General features: G+C 51.5%; 1 protein-coding gene across 5 annotated transcripts in view; it reads left to right on the plus strand.

Moving 5' to 3' along the window:
* Positions 1-10,497, plus strand: part of Slc8b1 (solute carrier family 8 member B1) — a 36,699-nt gene that overhangs the window by 6,819 nt on the left and 19,383 nt on the right. For 3 of the 5 annotated variants that reach the window (XM_031337670.1, XM_031337667.1, XM_031337668.1), the window contains 10 exons: positions 1,762-1,914; positions 1,992-2,044; positions 2,699-2,756; positions 2,878-2,983; positions 3,068-3,235; positions 3,828-3,935; positions 5,849-5,908; positions 6,073-6,203; positions 7,311-7,452; positions 9,179-9,300. In XM_031337670.1, the coding sequence (XP_031193530.1) occupies positions 1,762-1,914; positions 1,992-2,044; positions 2,699-2,756; positions 2,878-2,983; positions 3,068-3,235; positions 3,828-3,935; positions 5,849-5,908; positions 6,073-6,203; positions 7,311-7,452; positions 9,179-9,300 (1,101 nt within the window). The remainder of the gene's footprint in view (positions 1-1,761; positions 1,915-1,991; positions 2,045-2,698; positions 2,757-2,877; positions 2,984-3,067; positions 3,236-3,827; positions 3,936-5,848; positions 5,909-6,072; positions 6,204-7,310; positions 7,453-9,178; positions 9,301-10,497) is intronic. The other 2 variants (XM_031337669.1, XM_031337671.1) reach the window with 1 other exon arrangement.

A 10,497-nucleotide genomic window follows, 5' to 3' on the forward strand; every position in this document is an offset into this window, starting at 1 on the left:
TGGTAGACCAAGTCTGTGAGCACACAGTGGGGCCGCTCTTAGACCACGAGCTGCTTATAGAGTGCTTGAACAAGGCCCTGGGTCCTCCCCCCCGCCCCCCAGCACTGCATAAACCATGTAGTGCTTGCCTGGGATCCAAGTCCAGGGAAGTGGAGGCAGGAGGATCAGTGCTAGGCCAGCCTGTGCTACATAAGACCTTATCCCCACAAAATTCTCCCAGCATGCCTCACTGGTGACAGAGAGGTGCTGGTTCACTCCTGACTCCCTCCCCTGCGCTAGGGCTCCTAGGGTCACAGTGGCAGCCACCAGCCCTGTTTTCTGGCTATGTCCATTCCTAACCTCCTATTTCCTCTAATGACATCCCACACACCTCTCTAGCACACCTCATGCTGTGAGGTTCTCGCTCATCTCAGCTTCTAGAGGCTTCTGCCCAGCCAGGGACACACCACTCAGGACTTTCACTTCTCCAGCTTTTCCCTGACAATATATTCTGACTTGTCAAGTCATGTGTGAGGGAAGTTCACTGCGGGCCGAGTGAGTCACTCCCTGACTGGGACCTCTGAGTATCCTAGGAGCGTGAGAACAGAATGCAGGCATTGTCATCTGAAAGACTACAGTGAAGTGAGAGGGGAGAACAGTGGCTTGCCCAGCCCCAGAATCCTACATGTGCAGTTGGGAAGCGGAGGCAGGTGGATCTCTGAGTTTGAGGCCAGCCTGATCTACTTAGCAAGTTCCAGGACAGCCAGGGCTACACAGTAGAGCCAGAAAAGAAGGGACATACCAGGGAGGGGAAGACAGGAAGGATGGTGGAAGTGGTTGAAACTACAGAGTATCTGTCTGTCTGTCTGTCCTGGTCCCAGCAGACTCTGCCCCATGTGGACTGGACCCTTCGATGTTTCTTAGTTTCCTTATCGGACTCACGTCTGATGTTTGAAACTCCTGACACTGTACCTGGTGTACTCAGTCACTGCTATGGTTTTTCTCTCTATGAATGTTGCTTATGACGTTCCTTGTGACGTTCCTTGGTAATAAAGCAAATTGCAGAAACGAGATTGATTCAGGGTCTCCTGATTTCTGTAGAGCAAGTGATAGGCCATACATACTAATGTAAAGAAAAGGGAAAGTTTCCGTAAGTCTGGGTGCTCTTGACAGTAGCCACGGAGCAATCGGAGCCAGAGGGAGATGGTGGGTGGGGCTGGGGTCAGGAGATGTAGTTATCTCTATGTATTGTTTTTTAAGAATGTATCTTAAAGTTATTCTTAATTATTTATTTGTGTGGGGGTATGTACACATGATGCGGGTGTCCTAGCAGGCCAGAGGCATTGGATCCCTGACAGATGTGAGCCTCCAGATGTAGGTGTTGGGAACCTAACTCTGCTCCTCTGCTCTTCTTAATCACTCAGCCATCTCTGCAGCCCATACTGTTTTAGTTTGGAACAAACATGTATTCGTGAATTACCATGTTGAGTTGAATTTATCACATTTACTTATCTGTATGTTTTATGTAAATGGTGGGTATGGAGACCAGAGGGCAGCTTGTGGAGTCATTTCCACCACTTGGAACCTGGCAATCAAGTTCAGGCCACCAGGCTCGGTGCTCAGGGAGCACCTTTACCTACGGAGACATCTTGCTGGCCCACAAGTTTATTTTTTTAAAGACAAAAAATGTTCAGAGGATTCCGGTTGAAGGGGGTTAGGGACAGACTGAAGGGAGATGGTATCCAAGTGCTTACACCGTGGTGGCTCTGTCACCCTCCGCAGTGCCGTGCTGTGTGTGGCCTCAACACATCTGACCGCTGTGACTTTGTCAGGAGGAATCCCGACTGCCGCAGCGAAGGGGGCTACCTGGACTACCTCAAGGGCGTCTTCTGCTACTTCCCCCCCAACCTCCTCCCTCTGGCCATCACCCTCTATGTGAGTCTGGGACCTGGTAACGGGGCATGTGTTTGTGGAGGGACGTAACTCTTTTCTCCTTTTCTGGTCCCCACCAGGTTTTCTGGCTCCTTTACCTCTTTCTAATCCTGGGAGTCACGGCGGCCAAATTGTGAGTGTGGCCTGGGCTTGTGTCCAGCTTATAGATGGGAAAGTGCAATCCTGAGAGCTGAGACCCAGTGACTCGCTTTCAGGAAATGATAGGGCAGGGGCCAGTCACCGCGGCCGTGCTCGTTGGTGGTCACGCTTGGTGAAAGGACCTCACACATCCGTGTATGTATGGGCGGAGAGTCCTTGCGCATTCGTATGCCTGTGCTTACCGCACCCAGAGGTTAATCCTGGGTCTTGGGTTTCTTGTTTGTTTGCTTTTCAAGGCAGAGTTGCTCTGTGTGTAGCCCTGGCTGTCCTGGAATTTACTCTGTAGCCCAGGCTGGCCTTAATCAGAGATCCATCAGCCTCTGCCTCCTGAATGCTGGGATTAAAAGTGTGTGCTGCCAACGCCTGGCTGCAGGTGTTGGTTGTTCTTAAGGGTTTTTTGAGAAGGGGTCTCTCACTGACCTGGGCTCACTGCCTACTCTAGACTGGCTGCCCAGTAAAGCCTTGCCTTTCTAGAACTAAAGACATGCCACCACACCCAGCTTTTTCACCAAAAAAAAAAAAAAAGCCTCATGGTTTTGTCCCAGGGATACTCATGTTTACAAGGCAAACACTTTACTGCCCAAGTCTCTTCCCAGCAGATCCTGACAGCTGGTTCTTCCTCCTCTAGCTTCTGTCCTAACCTGTCAGCCATCTCCACTAGCCTTAAGCTCTCCCACAACGTGGCAGTATCCTTTGATTCAACTCCCTGTAGGAGAGGGTGGGCAAGGGAGGCAGGGGCGCAGGGTGGGTGGCAGCTACGGGGCTAGGGAATGGTCTTCATTGAATCCCCTTGACATACTCCCCCATGGTGTCACCTTCCTGGCCTTTGGAAATGGCGCTCCAGACATCTTCAGCGCTCTAGTGGCTTTCTCAGATCCACGTACTGCTGGCCTGGCCATCGGAGCTCTGTTTGGTGAGCGCAGCCCCACTGGGGTATGGAGGCATTGGGGAATCATCCAGGGTGCGGCCTCCTGAGCTCTGGTCTCCCGTCTTCCAGGTGCAGGGGTGCTGGTCACCACTGTGGTGGCCGGAGGCATCACCATCCTGCATCCCTTCATGGCCGCCTCCAGGCCCTTCCTCAGGGACATCGCTTTCTACATGGTGGCCGTGTTCCTAACCTTCACCGCACTCTATTTTGGCAGGATCACGCTAGCGTGGGCACTGGGTGAGCAGTCCAGGACATTCTAGGACAGAGTCTCTGGAAATGTCTGGGGACAGAGTTGATTTTATTCAAAGTGACAAAACAATGCTTAAGCCAGCTAAGGATGAGCAAAGAGAATGGGGTGAGGAGGGGGAGGGGCGGGAACCTGGCGGCTTTCAGATGTGGTTGCCACCCCAGGGGCCTCACAGCAAACTAGGTCAATTCTGACTAAGAGAGGCCCAGAAGAATGTCAGGAAAGCCGGGGAACAGTCCCAGAGGGGACCATTACTCCCCCATTTCCCTGGCAAGAAGGCAGAGGTAGGTAAATGGGAGCCGGCAAGGGCCTTGAGCTATAGCCATATAGCCATAGAAGTGAATTGGCCAGAGACAGGCCAGCCCAGAGCGGGTATCAGGGGCTGCAGCCCACTCCCCTGCTGCTCTAGGTTCCTGCATGGTGGCTTAAGGGTTACTGAGTACCCATGCTTCTTCTCTAACTGAGGGGTTGGTGGCATATAGGCAGGAGAAGTGACTCTAGGATAGCAAGAGAAAGGTAGAGGCACAGGGATGGCCGTTCACCCTCCAGAACCCCTGGTGACAGTCTGTCCCTCCCCTGCAGGTTACCTGGGCCTCTATGTGTTCTATGTGGTCACAGTAATCATCTGCACTTGGGTCTACCAACGGCAGCGAAGCAGGTCTCTGGTCCACTCCATATCGGAGACACCAGGTGAGGAACCTCCACGAGGGGACAGAGGGGATGGGTGGCTCTGCTCTTTACTGCTGCTTTGTGTTCCCCAAGGTCAGTCCATGTCCTGCCCAGCCATCTCTTCACCATGCCCGGGGCCACGTCCATTCCCTGGTTTGTGCTGGCCAGCCGCAGAACCTTCTTGTCCAGGGTCACATACACGTCTCCACTCAATACCACAGTTGGCCTCATTAGTACAAGTTGTATGCCCCTCTGCTCTTGGGAAGAATCCGATAAACCCTATGGACACATGTACAGAGCACAGGTACACTGATATACACAAGTGCACTACACCTCCATACATGCACATATGTACATAACACATACAAAACACACAAAGATACATGGCACGCAAAACAGGGGTCCACAGAAGGCACACACGCATGCACTCATGCAATACACTGCACACATGCAATACACTACACACATGCAAACAGACACACCTGCAAATACAAACCCAACACACAGATAGGAGTGTGAAACAGGATTCAAGTGTTTATGGCAGGCCTGGCATGCCATGACTCCATCCCCGATCCCCTTGGTGACACTTCTGTGTGGAGACTCTTACTTCACTCCTGTCCTGGAAGAAAATAGACCCAGGAAGAAATGAAGTCCTCTCAAGGCCAAGGAGCCGGCGTAGGATACAACTATACAACTAGTATTCTAGCACTGGGTGCTGACCCAGACCCCAAAGGCCACACTTGTGAGCCTGCAGGGGGCAGCACTGTCTCATTTCCAGCATAGAGCAGGGACAGAGGGCCTTCCTCCAGGTAGCCTGCCAGGATTTCTCCCCTCTCCACTAAGCAAGCTGTTAGAATTCAGAGCCTGTCCCCCTCTGCTGGGTCTGCAGATACATGGAAGCTTGCTAGGTTGAAATGAGAAGAGAGAGACAAGTGATTCTGAGAGAGAAGTCAAGGTCACAGAGAGGCAGAAAGAAGTCTGGACGTACCCCTGTCTGGTGAGGGGTGGGGGCCACTTTCCTCTGAGGCTTCTCTTCCCACATTCCAGGCCTAGTGAGAGCTGAAACTTTAGAAGAACATTCAAGACAAACCAGAAAGCATTGTAGTCATTCGTCGGGTGTGCTCACACACACCTGCAACCTGGCACATGGGAGGCAGAAGCAGGAGAATCAAAAGCTCACGCCTAGGGGTAGCAAGATGGCTCAGCAAGTAAATATGCTTGCCGCCAAGCCTGAGGACCTGAGTTTGAGGGAACCCGGGATCCTTATATTGAAGGGGAGAAAAACCAACTCCCACCAGTAATCCTCTGATCTCCGCATGGGTGCACATGTACACATGCATACACATGTACACAATAAATAAATATAGATGTGTGTGTATGTATGTATATATGTATGCATGCATATATTCTAGGATAGCATGGACTACACAGCAGAAAGAGTCAGAGACAGAGGCGAGAGAGCACACCAACGTAGGATCCAGGCACCAACCCACCTGTTTGGTATTAAACTGTGAGCATTGCCACAGCCTAAGGTTTAACAGTGCCATGCTCCCACAGTGTAGGGATTTCTGACTGTGTGTTGCCATTTCAGAGAAAGCTAAAGTGAGGGTTCAGGCAGAGTGTGTGTTTGGCATGGTCTGGTTCTGGATCCTACTGTATAAAGCAGGCATAGTGGTGTGAACCTCTTGTCCCAGTGCTAGGGTGATGTGCCTAGCCAGGAAGAAGTTCAGGGCCAGCCTGGGCTACATGAGACCCTGCCAAGGAAGGAGGGGGGGTAAAGAGGAAGGGATGGAGGGAGGGAGGAAAGCCTGGACACTTGTATATTAACTCTGCCCTGTCCCAGGGGTGAGCCCCTGACCTGGCATAATCCTGGAAGGTTCTGGCATCCCATGGGGGTGTGTTAACCATGCCTGCCCCACTCCCGTTTCCTACAGAACTGCTGTCTGACTCAGAGGAGGACCAGATGTCTTCCAACACCAACAGCTATGACTATGGTGAGGCGGAGCCCTGGACCCACAGGCATAAGGACACCAGGGGCCAGCCTTTCCTGGGCTGAGCTGGGGCGTGATTCAGGGGCCCTGTGCTGGGCTGGAAGGGCAGGGGAGGCCTTCCTGTATGAGCCATGCATGGCCATACCTGCCCTGCCTGGACCACACAGGAGATGAGTACCGGCCTCTGTTGCTGGGTCAGGAGACCACGGTCCAGATCCTGATCCAAGCCCTGAATCCCGTGGACTACAGGAAGTGGAGAACTCAGTCGATATCCTGGAGGCTCCTGAAAGTAGTCAAGGTAAGAGGCCCGGGCTCCATGCTCTCAGCCTTGTGACTAATACAGTGTACGCTCTTGTTTTGCTTTGTTTTGAGATAGGTTGTCATAGTTAAGGCTTTACTGCTGTGAACAGACACCATGACCAAGGCAACTCTTATAAGAACAACATTTAACTGGAGCTGGCTTACAGGTTCAGAGACTTAGTCCATTATCATCAAGGTGGGAGCATGGCAGCATCCAGGCAGGCATGGTGCAGGAGGAGCTGAGAGTTCTATATCTTCATTTGAAGGCTCCTAAGACTGACTTCCAGGCAGCTAGGAGGAGGGTCTTAAGACACACCCACAATGACACACCTACTCCAACAAGGCCACACTTACTCCAACAGGTCCACACTTACTCCAACAAGGCCACACCCTTAATAGTGCCACTCCCTGGGCCTAGTACAGTCAAACCATCACACAGGTCCTACTAGTGCAGTTCCGGCTGGTTTGGAGCTTGCTATGTAGACCAAGCTGACCTTGAACTCACAGAGATCTACCTGGCTCTGTTTCCTGAGTCTTGAGGTTCAAGCTGTGCGCCATCATCCCCACCCACTGTGGCCTGTCAGCTGGAGTCCACTGAAATGCCCATTTAGTGGCCAGCCTGGAATGTAGTAGGGAAACTGAGTCCTCAAGCTTGGCTGGTGACCTGACCCAGGGTTGTCTACATTCTATAGAGGAAGAAAGGTGTCTTCCCTGGACAGGAAAACCCACCAGTGTTCTGGGCTGGGTAGATTTTAGGCCTCTTTAGTCTCAGGAATAAAGAATGAACTGTTTCTATCCTGTGGCTATGATGTCCTTTGAGCCCTGTTTTCTTCAGTATAAAATAGGGATTGCTGAGTTGGAGTCATAGCTCTCTGGTAGAGTACTTGCCTTACATGCATGAAGCCCTGGGTCCCATCCCCACACTGCACCCATGGAGAACATCCCTCTAATCCTGGCTCAGAGGAGACAGAAGCAGAGATGGGGACAGCATGCACACAGACGTGGGGCTGGGCCTGCTTGTGGGTGCTTTGCAGCAACGAGTACTCCAGAGTAGGGGAGTGTTTGCTGAACCCCCCACTCCAGCTGACACCCTCCCACCCCCCAGTTACCTGTGGAATTCTTGTTGCTGCTCACGGTACCCGTTGTGGACCCAGACAAGGATGATCGGAATTGGAAACGGCCACTTAACTGTCTGCAGCTGGTCATCAGCCCCCTGGTCCTGGTCCTGACCTTGCAATCAGGGGTCTGTAAGTACTCCTCCCCCTCCCCAATGGTCTCTGTCCTTCTCCCCTTCCTCATCTTCTTCATCCTCTTACCCCAGAATTTCATCAGACCAGGGTATGCTCATCCAAGATTCTTCCTGTCTGTCAGTGGCTCAGTGGCTCAGCCCTGCTGCCTGCAGGTGGAGCTAGAGACAGGCGGCCCCGGGGGCAAGTCCAGCCCTCGGGCCTTCAAAGGCTTGAGGAGGGCTGCGGGATGAATGAGGTCAGAGAAAACACCTGCCTAGCAGCTGAGGGGCTGGGTTTCATGTCCACTTCTACTAAAAAGAACATTTACAGAATAAGGCCGCGTGTGGTAGAAAGCTCCTTTGATCAACCCCAGCACTCGAGAAGCAGAAGCAGGTAGATCTCTGAATTTGAGGCCAGCCTGGTCTACACAGTGAGTTCCAGGACAGCCAGAGCTATATACAGTGAGTCCCTGCCTTTAAAAAGAAAAAAAAATGTATAGAATGGGAGATTTCACACTAACTCTTCCAGCTTTATCATCTTGAGATCTGGACCCAAGTCCTGAAGGAAACTTGGCAGCGCCCAGAGGTGGCTCTTGAATCGTAGCCAGCTCATGACCAGAGAACCTTCCGTTGCCCTCAGAATGTCTTGCTAGCCCCGCCACGCTGGCTTTCCCCATCAGTCCTGGAGTGGCAGTTTCACTTCTGCCTTGCTTTGGCTGAAAAGCACACAGACTCACAGGCATTTTCTGGTTTGCCCCTGTTTTGTCTTACGTTCTAAGGTAACATGCACCTCATTTCTCTCTCTTCTGGCACTTCCCCTCAACCCAAGGTTGGGGTGGGAGCCTTCGGCTAAAGGCATGGGTGTGCATCATGTGACTCTCATGCCAGGGTTTGTGTGATGCATGCCCAGTTTATGGAGGGATGTAGGGTAGAGGGAGGAGGAAGGCAGATGGGGGTGTCTGGGAGCCTAGTTCCCTGCAGTCTCTGTCCGCGGGGGAGTTATGGCCCTGCCTCCCACCAGGGGAAGCCTGGGCCTACTTCACAGCCCGACTGGGCTTTCTCTAGGAGCTTTCTTCCGCAACTAAATGTGGAACATGCCTGTGCTTTAGACCCAGCTCTCACTTTTTATTTTTTTTTAATGTGCATTGGTGTTTTGCCTATATGTGTGTCTGTGTGAGAGTGTCAGATATCTCAGAATTGGGGTTAGACAGCTGTGAGCTGTCACGTGGGTGCCAAGAATTGAACCTGGGTCCTGTGGAAGAGCAGCCAGTGCTCTTAACCACTGAGCCATCTCTCCAGCCCCTCGATTTTTTTTTCTTTTCTTATTTATTTATTTTTTTTTAATTTTAGATAGTCTCAGTAGGTACTCCAGACTGTCCTTGAACTCATTACACAGCAGAGGATGACCATAAACTCCCAATCTGTCTGCCTTGGTCTCCTGAGGGCTAAGAATACAGGCGTGTACTACCATGTCTGGTTTTTGTGATACTAAAGACTCCAGGCTTCATGCATACTAGGCACACTGTCTGCCGAGCCAGTTGCTTCCTCAGCATGCTGTCCCATACCCCTTTCTGGTATTTTTGAGACAGTATTTCATATATCATGATAGCCTTCAGCTCTCTACTTAGCTGAGGCTGGCCTTGAACTTGTGAACCTATTCAAAGCCCCCCCATCACTCTGGGGGCTGGCGGGTGGAAGTGGGAAGCCAAGCCTGGGAGATCCCAGTTCCCTTTCTTGCCCCACAGATGGGATCTATGAGATTGGTGGCCTCCTTCCGGTCTGGGCTGTGGTGGTGATAGTGGGCACGGCCCTGGCTTCAGTGACCTTCTTTGCCACATCTAACAGCGAACCCCCGAGACTGCACTGGGTAAGAATTGGCAACCTCTGATTGGTGGTGGCCTGAGTGTGTTTCTGGTGTGGTATGGTGAATGGCAGAGTCTACCCTGCAGGTGAACCAAACCCCAAGCCATCTGCCTGTGTGGGCTTCTTTTTAATTTGAGGTGAACGGGCTTATTTTTATTGAGATATTACATACTCTTCAGGTTTTAAGTTTTGTTTCTATTTTTGTTTGCTCCCTTATTTTTTGTGTTTTTTTAGATGTATTTATTTTTATGTGTATGACTGTTTGGCTTGCATGTGTGTCTGTGTACCATGTGCATGCCTGGTACCCTAAGAAGCCAGAAGAGGGCACTGGATCCCCTGCGACAGGAGTTACCTGTGCCCATGGGACACCAGGAACTGACCTACTCTGCAAGAGCAGCAAAATGCTCTTAACTGCAGAGCCAACCTTTCCAGCCCCTTTCTGCTTTTTTTGGCACAAAGCCTTATGTAGCCCAGAATGGCCTTGAACTCATGATCCCCCTGCCTCTGACTCCCAGGGCTAGGATCAGGTGTTGTTGTGTTTCAGGGGTGCTGAGGCTAGAACTCAGGGTTCAAGCACACTAGGCCGGTGCTCTGCCGAGGTGTGCCCCAGAGCCAATGGGCTTGTCTCCTTCAGAGTTGTGTGAGCAGGTTTGGGCCATCTCACCCCCTCAGAGCTGTGTGCCTGGTAGCCTCAGCCTTTTCAGCCCCTGCAGCTTTCTCTCTCTCTCTAGATTTGCCTGTTCTGGATCTTTCTTCTCCTGCTTCTTTCTTTAAAAAAGAAGTATTTTTTTATTATATCTTCACGCGTGCGTGTGCGTGTGCGTGTGCGTGTGTGTGTGTGTGTGTGTGTGGTGTTTGTGGAAGTCAGAGACAATCTGTAGAAGTTGGTTTTCTCCTACTTTGTGGATTTCGAAGATTGAATGTTGGTTATCAGGCTTGAGAGCAAATTCCTTTGCCCATCCTCCCTCCCTCCATCCATCTGTCTGGCCATCCCTCCATCCTTCCCTCCTTTGTGGTGCTAAGCAAGCATTCACCACTGAGCCATATCCTCAGCCCTCTTTTGAGGTTTTGCTATGCAAGCTAGATTCGAACTTGAGATGCTCCCACCTGGGCCACTCTGCAGTGCCTATCCTCAGCTGCACTCCAGACATTGAGGACATTATAGTAGTGCCTTTTGTGCCTGGTGTCTTTTTTTTTTTTT

This window comes from Mastomys coucha, unplaced genomic scaffold (assembly GCF_008632895.1).
Source record: "Mastomys coucha isolate ucsf_1 unplaced genomic scaffold, UCSF_Mcou_1 pScaffold22, whole genome shotgun sequence".
NCBI lineage: Eukaryota > Metazoa > Chordata > Mammalia > Rodentia > Muridae > Mastomys > Mastomys coucha.